This window comes from Octopus bimaculoides, chromosome 19, assembly GCF_001194135.2.
Source record: "Octopus bimaculoides isolate UCB-OBI-ISO-001 chromosome 19, ASM119413v2, whole genome shotgun sequence".
Taxonomy (NCBI): Eukaryota; Metazoa; Mollusca; class Cephalopoda; order Octopoda; family Octopodidae; genus Octopus; species Octopus bimaculoides.
The window spans coordinates 27,334,497-27,349,437 of record NC_068999.1 but is presented as its reverse complement, the minus strand read 5'-3'; the positions used below and the strand labels follow the sequence as shown (position 1 = coordinate 27,349,437).

At 36.7% G+C, this 14,941-nt stretch overlaps 2 protein-coding genes across 2 annotated transcripts in view; one reads left to right on the top strand and one right to left on the bottom strand.

Annotated features, from left to right (window-relative positions):
- LOC106867946 (buccalin) overlaps positions 1 to 927 on the bottom strand; it is a 91,451-nt gene extending 90,524 nt beyond the window's left edge. The window contains exon 1 of the mRNA XM_052974697.1: positions 747 to 927. The gene's annotated coding sequence lies outside the window, so the exon portion shown is untranslated. The remainder of the gene's footprint in view (positions 1 to 746) is intronic.
- Positions 928 to 12,235: 11,308 nt separating this feature from the next.
- LOC106867948 (protein ZBED8-like) lies at positions 12,236 to 12,562 on the top strand. The gene has a single exon (XM_014913020.1). It carries the CDS (start codon positions 12,236 to 12,238, stop codon positions 12,560 to 12,562), a length of 327 nt encoding a protein of 108 aa, XP_014768506.1.
- The last annotated feature ends 2,379 nt before the right edge of the window (positions 12,563 to 14,941 follow it).

Here is a 14,941-nt window from a genome sequence, read left to right as displayed (position 1 = left end):
TGTGTGTGTGTGTGTGTGTGTGTGTGTGTGTGTGTGTGTGTGTGTGTGTGTGTGTGTGTGTGTGTGTGTCTGTGTGTGTCTGTGTGTAACTACATACATACTTAGATAAGTTTCGGCCGAAGCCATGACTAACTCAAATAGCACTAAGATCATTTGATGTTTCATATAACAGTTATACTTTGAGAACGACTCCCCATTCGAGTAAAGATATATTTGGGTGTATGTGGTTTATCCGGAATTTGTTAGGGGATTCTGGCGCGTATTTGCATATGTGTCTGTGTGTGTGCTAGTGTAATATATATACGTATACAAAAGTAATGTGAGTGTTATATGCATATACATACGCGCGTTTGTGTGTGTAGACATATACATACACAAACACAGACACACTCACATATACTTACACACGCACGCACGCACGCACACACACACACACACACACACACACTGTCTGTCTGCCTCCCCTCTCTCTCTCTTACACACAGATGCACATACATACACTCCACTGTTTTTCTCTCACAAATTCACAAACATCTCAACACACACACATATGTATGTGTGCGTGCATGCTTGTGCGTGTGTGTGTGTGTGTGTGTGTGTGTGTGTGTGTGTGTGTGTGTGCGTGTGTGTGCATTTACAATTATATTTCCAAAACAAAAAAGAAAACATAACAATTCAATATGTATATAGCTGATTTGTTCGTAAGTTGTGAGAAGAAAATATTGTCTGCTGCAGAGGAAACTTACTTGTGATAGATATTATTCTCTCTACTTCAATCGCCACAGCAAGGAACTGCAATACTACCAGAAAAGATTCATAGGAAACACCTAACTGGATCTCTGGATATTACAGCGATGATGTCTAACCTTGTTTATGTATATTTATAGAAGGAATATTTCAGTTGCCCGCCCATTTATTTTAGATCTGTTGTCTCGCTAAGAACTCCGCCCTCCTAAGAACTTTCAATACGTCAGCAGCTGCGTAAGTAACACCAACAGCACATGACAGTTAATAACAAAATTGTTTTTTAACAGTAGATAGATTTTGCCACTACTTTGTCAGGTGTCTCATGCTGCTGCTATTACTCCTACTCTTATTCTGAAGTTTAGCTATGTAGGAGGCCGACAGAGCAGATATTTATTTGTCACAGACCCCATCCAGTTCCACTTTTCTCTCTTCACGTACACCTGCTGCTATGTTTCCTCTCTCTGTCTCTGTCTGTCTGTCTCTTGCCCGCTCTCCTCCTCCTCTCTCTCTCTCTCCTGTCCATCTGTACATGTGTTTGTGTGTACGTGTGTTTGTGTTATTTGTGTATGTGTGTGTGTGTACGTGTGTTTGTGTTATTTGTGTGTGTGTGTGTGTGTGTGTGTGTGTATGTGAGTGCATTTGGTTGTTTGTTTGTGTGTGTGTGTGTGTGTGTGAGTGTGCGTGAGTGTAGTTCAGGTTAGCCCTGATCAAACACGTAATCAGCCGAATGACGTGACCCAACCTACTAGAGACACTTTCCTAGTTATATCCTTTTTCGTTCTGAGGGCCATAGCTATGTGCATGGACATGCAGAGATAAATTGCGATATGGGATGCGGCTTAGTGACTGTGTTGATAGAGTACACTCTCTCCACTGTTCGGTCTATTTCTGTACGTCCTGTACACCCTGCCTGCCCAAGGAAGGGAGAGAGCAAAGTGTACTCGATCAGGGCTCAAATGTTGCTGTTCATCACCACGTTTTAGTGGTAACGTGCATCCTAGCATAGTATTGACGGCTGTTGAATTTGCCACTACTTCTGTATGTGTGTATCCCTCATACTTGTCTAAGTTCAGTTGGTGAGGCAGTGATTCTAGGAAGTTGCAAGAATACTCTACGATTGATGCATGTATGTGGGTATTTGGAGGTGTTTTTTTATGCAATGACAAGGACTGTGAGATTTCATGTTTGTTGCAGCAACAAATTATGTCCCTCGCATGTACAAGCGGGCTTTCATGATTCGTATTTTTATTTCGTTGTGTAGGTGTTCAGTGGGTGTGGTCAATGTACAACATGTTATGATGCGTTACACGCTGGCTTCTTTTTTTGTTTTTAGTAATTTATTGTCATTTATTTTGGAGAGATCTGGTTCCCATGTAGGACTGGCTAAATCCATGATGGATTCAATGTATTGTTTGTACGCCATTATTACAATTTTTTTTTCTGTTGCTCTCGGTATGTGTGTTTGTACGTCGTTATGCTTTATTTATATATATTCCGTGTTGCTAATATTGTAGAGGAGTTGTATGTAACTCATAGTATTTTTGTTCTGTGTGTGTGTGTGTGTTTGTGTGTGTGTGTTTGTGTGTGCGTGCGCGCGCGCGCGTTATGTTTATGTTGTTGAGTGTGAGAAGTGGTTGTATTTAATACTCTTTGGTGTTGCTGGTAAGAAAAGAGACAGAGAATTTGATAGGTGCCACTTAAAGCCTGTTGTTGTGGACCAATAATTCCAGTCCTCGAAGACTGCACTTCGAAGACCGAAGTGGAGGAGGGTTCCGTCTACATATGAAGCTGTCTATATGCTTAGTGGGGTCTTGAAAGTTTGCATAGGTATAATTTGGAAAATGCGTGTCCAGAGTGGGGACAAACCTCTATTGTATTCTATTCAGGAAGTTGTAGGCTCTATATGTTTTGGATTGCCACTTTGTGAGCTAGTTCGCTAGCCAATGTTTCAATTTATTTAAGATGTTGTTTTTGTAAGCGTGGGAAGCAGGGAATGGAGTTGATCCCGTTCCACCACAAAATTAGTATTTGTCATCAAAAACGAAGCTGAGTGCATGAGTTCCAGAAATTCTGGTCTCAGTTATAGTTACCACATCTATGTCAATGGATCGGAGGTTATTGTATTAGGGACCTTGTTTGTGCTGGTAGAAGTTTTGCTTGTCATTCTTATTTTATGCTTCATCTACGTTCGTGGTGGGGATATAGACATTTGCTCTTTGTTTTGGGGACTTTCTGGTGACTGTTTGCCACTCAGAGTTTCCGGTTTATCTTGTCTTCATTTGAGAATGATTCAGAAGAGGAGTCGTTACGTATGTCTGCATTTGGGATCTTGTTCTTATTTTTCCACTGTTCTTGATGCTACTGGTGTGGAAGTTGTTGCAGTCGTTATGTTGTAGCTGTGAGGGGAGAACGCTTTTGCTTGAGGGGAGAACGCTTTTGCTTGAGGGGAGAACGCCTTCTGGTGGTCGGTGCTTCCACAAGGATAACACCTGGCGCTCCTGCTTTCTGTCACAGCTCTAATGAGGTCCTCATTTTCCAGATAAATAAGTGTGGAAATATATAGTAAGTTTTCTGGATTGAGCAACATCTGTACCGTTGCTTCAGGTGAGATAAGATTTTGTGTGGGGTGATTCTCATAGTAACAGTCGCTCATTACTCCCCCAAAGTCATTCTAAAATAATGTTTATTTTAGGTATCGCATTACTTAGAGTCACCTTATTAACACTTTTCCCTAAATACGATGGTAGCAGTACATATTTTTAGGATTAACAACCATTTGTAGATATTTCTATTGCCTCTTCATCGTTGAGAAAGAATGCTGCTACCGTCTCATACTAGCTTCCACTTGTCATAGTAATTCCCACACACCTTTCAAGTATTTCTCTGCTAATGCTGGTGATGGGTTGTCAACTCTTTTGTTTTCCTTGTTAATACATTTATAGATGATGGTTCTTATCTCTCTCTCTCTCTCTCTCTCTCTCTCTCTCTCTCTCTCTCTCTCTGCATCTATCTATCTATTTTTCTTTCTTTCTTCCTAAGGAGACAAGATTTAGTCTAGTCTAAGGAAGCAATATCGGTGCCTCAGATTGAAGTTTGTGTTGTCTTCCACTTCTAAGACTCAAAACATCAATCACTAATTAATAAAGCTATAACCGAAGACTGCCGGCAGAAAAAGGAGGGTTTGAGTATGGCATGGATTGACCGGAAGGCTTTTCATATTCTTCATGCATAGATACTGGAAACAATACAATAGTCATACGGTAACGCCGATAATAAGAAAATACACGAAATATTTCATAAGTAAATGACATATGTGTTTGCAGTTAGAAACAAAAGAGGGAATCATAAGCATTAAACCTATCCCCATTGCAAGTGAATCTTCCAAGGATCTCGGCTTCACTCTTTTTTCTGTCTGGCATTGACGCTTTTGATCGACGTGCTAAACAGAAATTGATTAGATAGATATGCTAAGGCAACTAACTACATTCTGTGAGTGTGTGTGTGTGTTTGTGTGTATAGCCAGGTCGCTCTCAAGTGTATGTGTGTGTGTATACATACATACATACATACATACATACATACATACATACATATATATATATATATATATATATATATATATATATATATATGTGTGTGTGTGTGTGTGTGTGTGTGTGTATATATATATATATGTCAGGTCGTTCCCGAGTGCTATTAGTCGCTCTTGTTTGCTACTGGTAACATGCAACCCAGTACAGCCTGCTACATGGTGGGATCGTCGGCGACTAAACTGGCAACCAAGCTTGCTTGGTGAGGAAGGTGGTTGCTGGACACCCAGCGGGACGAAAAATATAACCTGTCATAAAGGGCGGAGGAACTCATGAGTAGTCAATGACCATCTAACTATATGTGTATGTGTATATACTTTTTTTTATGTGATGTATTTAATTCCATGTATTAGGGGGCAGATGGGATTCCTTAACTGTGATGAAGGCACCCATCTAGGAGAGGGAAACTCTGATATAAAACCAGGTCTTTGGTTGCTGAGGGTCTCCTTAACAGCAAACTCTGACTCATAGGGTAGACTAGGCTCTCTAACTTGTTTATACCGGCTCGTCTAGATGGAAACGTCTGAAGAAAAAGCCTGTAATTGGTATTGTGGCACATATGTGTACCATATTCTTGATATCATCACTTCCAAAACGTGTGGCTGATTCTACACAAGCCTTCAACACTCAAATCAAATCGTATGTGTGGGTTTTCTGACAACTTACATTTATTCATTCAATACAGCACAGCTTTAACTTGCAAAAATCAAAAAGTCCTGGCGAGAGAGTGATAGCAGCAGGGACAGGTAAAGATAGATATTACTGGAAGTCTCTTGCTGGATCTCTATACAGTTGGCGACCATTGGATGATGGCCATTGCAGCACAGAACTTGACTTGTGAGTAACTGTGTTGTCAGTGTCCTCCAATGGTGGCAAAGCAGGTCTATTTAGACACAGCACTGCTTTCTCCAACGGAAGAGGGGCGAGAAAAGGAGCCCCAAACATTGCTTACTCACTTTAAACTTGACAGCCCACTGCAGCTGTCTGATTATTTAGCAACGCAGTTGAAACATGAAGAAATCTAAGAATATTAACCTTGGTTCTTGGAATGTCAGCACTCTCCAAGATAGTCACTCAGCACCAAAATGAAAAGTAGTACCGGTTGCTCTTGAACTAAAGAAATACAACATTGACATAGCTGCACTCAGTGAAACTCGTCTTGCAGGATCATCACAGTTAGAGTAAAGGTGGATACATATTTTTCTGGTGTGGAAGAAATGAAGACAAACCATGCCACTCTGGTGTTGGTTTTGCCATCAAAACAGAAATAGCTAGATCCCTTCTTTCTATCCAAAGGTATTTCTGATCACATCATGACACTAATGCTGGAACTTGATCACAACACTCATGCTACGCTTGTCAGTTGCTATGTCCCAACCATGGCCAGCACCGAACAGGGAAAGGATGAATTTTATAACCAACTCCGTGATGCCATCTCCGGTTGTCACCATAGGGATAAACTTATCCTTATGGGCGACTTTAACGCTCGTATTGGTACTGACTACCAGGTATGGGAGGGTGTACTTGGTCGCCATGGTGTAAGTCGAATGAGCTCTAGCGGTCTGCATGTGCTCTCCATCTGCAGGGAATTCAGCCTAAGCATCCGAAATACCTTTTTTAAAAAGCGAAATTGTTGCAAGAGGACCTAAATGCATCTTAGATCTAAGGGTTGGTATCTCATAGACTATATGTTATCACTAAGAAATGAGATATTAGGGACTTTAATATTACACATTCCTTTCATAACACCTGCTATCTCTCTGACTATTCTCTTCTCCGTAGTAAGACTACGTTCCATCTGAAATACATGACTACAAAAGTCATCAGTGCCTATGCGTATTAATGTTCTGCTTTTGAAAACTGTTGAAAAGCAGGCTGAGCTCTGTATCAAGTTGGACACTGCACTCAACACTGTTGATATCAATGGTGACATAAAATCATCTATGGAGGCTCTGCGTGATGCAACGCACACTGCTACTGAAGAGGTTCTCCGACTTCCTGTTCGTAAACATCAAGTTTGGTTCAACGATAACAACACAGATGTCCAACAGTTGATAGATAAAATGCACAACTCTCACAAACCATGGATAAATGATAAGAGCTCATCCAGAAAAGAGAATGTCTACTAGAAATGCAGAAGCCAGGTCTTACGTGCTCTGAGACAGATGAAGGTGGTCTTTCAAGGCTACTGAACACCAAGAAGCTGCAAGCAGAAAGGATTCTAAAGCCTTTTATGATGGCCTCAAGAAAGTGTATGGTCCTCAAGAAAGTGTATGGTCCTCAATAAAGTGTATGGTCCTCAAGAGCACGGTGTCACTCCTATCTTTTCATCGAATAGAAAGACTCTGTTGACTGACAAATCTGACATCCTGAAACGATGGAAAGATCACTTCGAAGCCGTGCTGAACTCCACCTCAGTCACTAATGATGACGTCATAATGTCTATTCCACAGCACACTGAAATACCGGAATTGTCTCTGGAGCCAACGTTCCTGGAAGTGGTAAACTCTATATTAAATAAATCTCTTCTGGTAAAGTGCCTGGCAGGGATGCGATCCTTCATGAAATCTACAAGCATGGTGGACAGAAGATTTTTAAGAAACTGCATAACCTCTTCATAAACATTTGGATGGTAGGCCGTCTACCACAGCACTTCAAGGATGCCTCAATTCAACATCTTTACAAGAACATAGGAAACAGAAGTGTCTGTGATAATCATCGTGGAATATCGCTTCGGTCTATTGCTGGTAAGATGCTTGCTCGACTCATTTTTGACAGGATCATCAAACACGTTGTAAACTCACAGTGCGGATTTCACTCTGGTTGTGGCACTATCGACATGATCTTTTCTCTTCGACAGGTCATAAAGAAGGTACGTGAGAAAAATCAATAGTTGTTCTTGATATTCGTTGACCTTACTAAGGCCATCGACACTGTTAACCGGCAAGCACTATGGAAAGTTCTGAAAAAGCTTAGTATACCTGAAAAGATGTTGAATGTTATCGTCTCCTTTCATGGAGGAATGATGGCTCCTGTCGTATCCGGTGGGGATTCTTCGGCTTCCTTCGTTGCTATGGCCCATGTTTTGTTTGCACTCTTCTTTTCAGTGATGCTGAGGTATACCTTTCGCGACAAACAAAGTAGTGTCAAATTCCAGTTTCAAACAAGTGGTGAACTATTCAATCATCAGCATTTCAAAACCAGAATACTGCTACGTACCAGCATCATTTATGATCTACTTTTTACAAATGATGCTGCACTAGTAGTGACCTCCTTAGAGGAAGCTCAGGAACATCTAGACCGATTTTCTGTTGCATGTAAAACCTTTGGTTTGACCATCAGCATAAAGAAGACAAGTAATCCACCAAACTTGTGCCCTACTACTAAGCAAATTCGAGGTGTCAAGCAGAGGTTAACGGTTCACAGTTTTCCTGACACTCCTATACAGGTTGGTGGGAAAAGCCTAAATTATGTGAAGTCATTTAGATATCTTGGTAGTAAAGTGAATTCGAGTGCTTCCCTTGATGATGAAATCGTCAACCTCTTGCAAAGGCAACCAACGTATTTGGCAAACACCGTCATTGTCTATGGAATGAAAGAGGCGGCAGACTTGACACCAAAGTACAGGTCTATAGACGACACATTAACCTCTTAGAAATAAAGATAGCTCACAACACCTTTGAGCGAACAGACTTGGAACAAAAAAATGGAGATCGTTGTGTCAAAATGGTATTAAAAACTTTGTTGTAACCAGCGTTAACCAGCTTCAGGGCGCAAAGCAAAGGAGAGTAGTGGCTGCAAATATATCACCTGCACTGACCTGTAATCCTCATCCTCATACTTGCAACATCTGTGGCCTTTGCAAATCGTTGGCGGGACTTAAATGTCACATTTGACATAAGCGTTATGACTGACAAAGTGTACGTTGTCGGAGCCTCATACGTCGAAACCGATGGGCGATATTTATAAAGTGAGGATGTAATCATTAAAATTATTACATTAGTTGCTAGCGTCTAAAAAATTACCATATCGGTAAAATTAATTTTTAAGTATATAATTATAAAAATATAATTATAATTAAGGGCGTTGGAATGTCAGCCCCTGTACGCTAGAAGTAGATGTGAAATACCTACAATCCACCCTATATTTGTTCGATATTTATAACTCCAGGACTAATGTGCGAGGTAATGAGAAAGAAGATTTACAAAATTTCAGATAATCGTATATCTTAAGATTTCATGCTCCGTAATAAGGATTACTTTGCAATCCTTCTACTGAGGATTGTAAAGTAATCTTTATTACAGAGCATGAAATCTTAAGATATAGGATTATCTGAAATTTACACATGCACACACACTAGCACTGATCACTTCCCAGCACCCACACCACACACCATCATCCACACACCCACACACAATCTTCAATAGCGTCACCATACATACCATTATATGAGCAGCCACACGTTACAGACGCACACACTTACAAACGTACACACCCACACACGTCAAAATCACTAGCCCCTATCCACACACACACACACACACACACACACACACACACATTCTCACATACGCACATACGCACGCGCACCTTCGTTTTGGGATCACCAATACTTTATTATCTCCCCTTCTTTCAACCTCTTCTTTCAAATTTTTATTTCTAATCCGTCGCCATGCTTGACCGCTAAATCTACAAGTGTTTTTTTTTCACCTCTCACTGTTTATTTTCTTTTATTCCTTTCTGTTGAAGAGCGTAAGCTCGAAACGTAAAAGACTGTTTCACTTTCCCGAGCGTCAAATTTATGCACCTGCTTGTTGTTCATACACCAGTCTTCGTCTTTTGTTTTTCTATAAATTTCAACTATATATATATATATATATATATAGAACAAAGTAGGGAGACAAGTCTCAAATTTGGTTTCTGGCCGCACGTAATATTAATTCCATACTTAATGTAGTAGGTCCCGAGAAAATGTAGTAAGGTAAACAATGGAAACAGATATGATAATCCTTTATTTATTTATCCATATAAATAAGTAATTTTCCGACATATGTTTCTGCTTAATTACTAAGAGTTTATCTATTTTAATTAGATAATTAAATAAATAAATAATTCAATAATTGTCAATACAATGCATTTAATAAAGAAGCTTCTTCAGGGATTCCAGCGAAATTCTTAGTTGCACCATTTAAAAATATTTATAAATTAAATCATTAAAATCATTATTACCATTATGAACGCTAAAAAATATATAAAAATAGAACAAAAATTTGTTATGTATAATAGAAAGAAAAACTTAATTTCATGGAATGAAAAGAAATCGAAATAAAACAAAAATGACATGTCGGTGTTCTTTTTTTTTATATTCCCAGCAGCTAAAGTTACAGTAACAAAAATTTTATCTAATAAATAAAACATATTGCTCGACTAAAGGCGGTGCTCCAGCATGGCTGCAGTCAAATGACTGAAACAAGTAAAAGAGTAAAGAGTATATTATTAATTCTAAAGATTCTTGTCTTAGTAAAATATTAACCTCATCATTTATATATGAACAATTGATACCTTATGATTTATTAGATATACCAAACACATATACATACATACACGTATATATATTCATAATAATATCCCTATATACACACATATACAAATACATGCATATGTCCGTACATGTACACATACACATACACACATATTAATACACTTGCATACATGCATACTTACACTCGGTCATGCATGTATATATGTGTATACATCTATACATGCAAGTACACTCGTACGCACACGTGCACACATGCATTTCCACACTCAAACATACTCACACACACGTACAGATACATGTATATAGTACTCTTATATATACAAGCATATAAATGTATGGGGAGTAAGAATTGATATATATATATTAATTTATGTATTCAGAAATTGGTTGAAAAGTTCATTCATACATAGTCATACACATACAGCCATACAGACATACATAAACACACATACACGCATACACACATCCTTAAAAACACAGATTCATACAAACACAAAAACACTAAATATAAAGATTAAAACCAAACATACGCACCCATACATCCATAATACTCATCTACCTTTTTATCTACATACATTCATTTACATAAACATATACACACAGACATAGGCACATATATACATACATATACATATACCTATATACGTCTATATATGTGTATATATATATATATATATATATATATATATCATAAATCTCTGAGCGAGATATTATTATTATTATTATTATTATTATTATTATTATTATTATTATTATTATTATTATTATTATTATTATTATTATTATTATTATTATCATTATTATTATTATTGTTCAGTAGTTTTATTTTTATAACGTGCTTTCACTTCACTACCGAGCGCTATTATTATTATTATTATTATTATTATTATTATTATTATTATTATTATTATTATTATTATTATTATTATTATCATGACTATTATTATTATTATTATCATTATTATTATTATTATTATTATTATTATTATTATTATTATTATTATTATTATTATTATTATTATTATTACTATAGGTTCGGTAATGATCTCAAGTTAATTGCTGCAAATGATAAACAATTTGAAACAGCACTGTAGATAGTACACAGATTTACCCAAAACAAAATATGAGATTCAGCTTTAAAATGTACCAAAGCAACCTTAGAGTAAAGAAAATCTATTGAGAGTACAATCATATTAGATTAGACCAGTGGTTCCCAAACCGTGCGCCGCTAGATGTAGTTAGATGCACCTCGAAAAAGTAAGGTAATATTTTAAAATATGAAAAATACGAACTGAAATTCACTAAAGTGGCAAAAAGCTAAATATTAAGTTCTAAACTAAGAATGAGTGGTGGCTGTATCATTCAATTCATTTGGACTAATTATGGTATGACAGTGTTATTCAATTTTGAATCTGAAATTTCATAAAGATAAGAACTAAATTAGTATCAATCTATCCTCGAAATTGATGTCTTATGGACATATTGAATGCATGATTATGTTTCAGTTTATTTCGGCCGTAGCCTCAGTAGTTTTCATTGCAATAATAAGTGTGAAAAGTAAACTATTGAACTAAAATATACGATGTTGAACTAACTCTTTTAATACCTCCTCACGCATTGTGGCTGTATTTTAATTTTTTTCATTCATATAGTGGCGAGAATTTTCATCTTTTCAATTAATTTTGAAATACTTCTCAAAAGAGTCCGATAATATGTGACACGCTGTCACTTTTCACAGCTCACTGGTCACGTGTCTCAGTCTCAGTTTGACTCTATTAGTAATATGTGTTCTTTGTGCGATACAATTCATATCAACAGATTAAATCACCCATAAAATGGAAAAGTTTATTAAGAAGAAACATAACTGTGACGATTATGAATCTGAAGCGAACGTTCGTCAAAAGCAACTAATCGTAGTGATAATAATACGAAAGCTCAACCCAATCGTAAATATTGCAACAGCTATTTAAAGTTTGGGTTTCATAGGACTGGCAACGTGGATCAACCTCTTCCGCTGTATGTTGTTTGTGGTGAAAAGATGTCTGACGAAGGCATGTTGCCTGGAAAGTTGAAAAACATTTTACAACCAAACACTCACATTTTCAATGTAAGGATCTGAATTATTTCTAAAGACTGCTAGAACAGTCCTTGAAAAAAGGACGAATGCTTCTGATAAGGCTCAAGTTACGTCTATTGATGTAGCCGAAATGATTGCACTACAAACGAAATCGCATACTTTAGTCGAGTAGATTATCTTGCCTGCTTGTAGAAAGATGGTTAAAACCATATTAGGTGATGAAGCCGAGCAAGAAATAATCAAGATTCTGCTCTCAAAAATACAATCCATAGGAGAATTATGGATTTATATGCTAATATAGAGGGAAATGTACAGAACAAACTTCAGAACTCAGGATTTGCTCAACAGGTTGACGAATCAACTGACATTAGCAACAAAGTACAACTACTTACATTTATTCACTTTATTGATGGTAGCCAAATCATAAATCAATTCTTTTGTTGCGAAGAAATGCCACTCACTACAAGAGGTCAAGATATTTTTGACATTTTATCTGCCTACCTCGAAAAATGGAATTTATCTTGGAATTCAAGTGTTGGAATATGTACCGATGGGGCACCATCTATGATAGGCTCTATTAAAAGTTTTGTATCTCTCATACAATAGCACAATCTTAATGTTATACGTACTCATTGTTTCCTACATAGTGAGGTACTGGTTTTAAAAACAATACCAGTTGAGTTAAAGCAAGTATTAAACCCAAGTTGTTGAAATGGTTAATTATATTAAAAGTTGAAGTGTCGCTTATTTGAACAAGTTTGTGTTGATATGAATTCTCAGCACAAGCGCTTAGTCACAAAAGGTAGATGGCTCCCAAAAGTAAGGTACTACGTCGCATACATGAACTCCAGAAGGAACTGCATGCATTTTTTTAAAGAAGAAAAACGTTGAACGCTTCTTGGAATATCAACAGTGTGAATTTTGGGTTTCCAAGCTGGAACATTTAACAGAGATATTTGCACAACTTAATAGCGTCAACACAAGTGTACAAGGTGGAAATAAAAACATTCTGACTTCGACAGATAAGTTGGTTTCATTTAAGAATAAAGTTGTAATTTGGAAAATAGAGCTGAAGGTGGTAACTTCGAAATGCTTCCCTTAATACGTAAAAGCTGCATAAAAGAAGTGACTCATATTGTATTTGAACAATTGATAAATCTGGAAGAAAGAGACAGATTTTTATTTTCCGTCATTGAACACAGAAGAGTATGTTTGGGTTTGAAATCCCTTCATAAAAATTCCATCTAATATTGATCTGTAAATATGTGAAGAAGAGGAATTGGCATCTATATCCAGTGACCGCGGACTTAAAATCAAGAATGCTGAGTTACCAAGTGATGCATTTTGGATTGCTATTATAGGAGAATACCTCTCAGTAGCAAAAATAGAAAAGCTTTATCCGTTTTGATGCAGTTTTCCATATCATATTTATGAGAATTGGGATTTTCAAATAACATCAAATCCCCAACTTCAAAAAAAAAAAAAAAAAAAAAACGTTTTTCAGTGATAACTTTGCTTCATGTATTGAATACAAAGTAAGTACAAGCAATTTTTCTGTATTTTTGATTATCTGTATATTACTTTATAGTTTATGCTATTCTAATATGTAAAAAAAAAACATTTTGAATAAATTTTAGAATTTATGTACAAAGTGAGCCAAAATATCTTGACTTCTTGTAAGGTGCGCCGTGAGTAAAAAAAAGTCTGGGAACCACAAGATTAGACCACACGCAGATATGCAAATACTTAAACAGCAGTGAAAAATTCATTGAGAACGCTATCATATTAACATTATTTACATTCGACGGATATTTGTCCTCATCTTTTTTGTTGTTAACACAACGTTTCGGCTGATATACCCTCCAGCCTTCTTCAGGTTCTCATTCCTAAGGTATTTTTCGATGTTATAATAATAATAATTATTATCATTATTGTTATTATTGTTCAGGTCACTGCTTGGAATCGAACTCGGAATCTTGGGGTTAGTAGCCTGCGCTCTTAACCACTACACCATATGCCCATGGGACAAATATCCGTCGAATGTAAATAATGTAAATAATGTACATAATTCCTCATCTCTTAAATATAGAACTATGCTATCATATTGAATTAGATCAAACACAGATATGCAAATATTTAAACATCAATGAACCAGACGATGTACAACAGACACAAATCATAGGAAGTATTATTATAGATGAATCAGATTATTATTTAAGTAAAACTAAATGCAGGCAAAAATAAGGTAATAGGCACAAATACATTAGCTGTCTAAGTAGGACATTAAACGTCCGGGCTAGACCAATGAGGAAAAGAAGGAGAACAATGACTACACTTAGAGTATATCACCCAAATCTGACATTGAAAGAACATGTTTACAACTAGTACAATGTAGTAGAGGTCATATACAACTAGAAAGCTATAAGAAATATCCACCGTAAGGCTACAAAAATATTTAGTACAGAATAATGAAAATTAATACAAAAACTGCTACGAAACATAAACAAAGAAAGAAACAGTTTTTGACCCGAAGGAAGCAAACAAATATAGAACAGAGGCTGCAATAACAAATACCATGAAGTAAATAGAAAAATGATAGAAATAGAGAAACAGCTAACATCTAAAATAAAATTGGGACGACAGAATAACATGATAAAACGAGGACAAGAAAAACCTCCTTATGACCAGTAGTGGAAGAATCTGAAAAGTGTGGAAATAAAAAATCCTAGCATTCGTTGAGAAACGCAGAACTCAACGCAGAAATTGAAGGTTTCTTTATTGCGGCACAGGGTCAAAGTCTACTACTAGAAACCATCAAAAGCATAAAATGAAGCAGAATGCAGTAAATATTTGCAGAATATATGAAGATGCGGAAGAAACAATTAATCACCTTATCTCTGCCGGCCCAGTTTTAGGCAAGTAACATACATCTACAAGCATGATAAAGTTCCGCGTTACATTCTGGAAGTTATGCCAGCATTCTGA

Coding starts and splice junctions, on each gene's coding strand:
- LOC106867948 (XM_014913020.1), top strand. CDS start 12,236: ATGGATTTATATGCTAATATAGAGGGAAATGTACAGAACAAACTTCAG.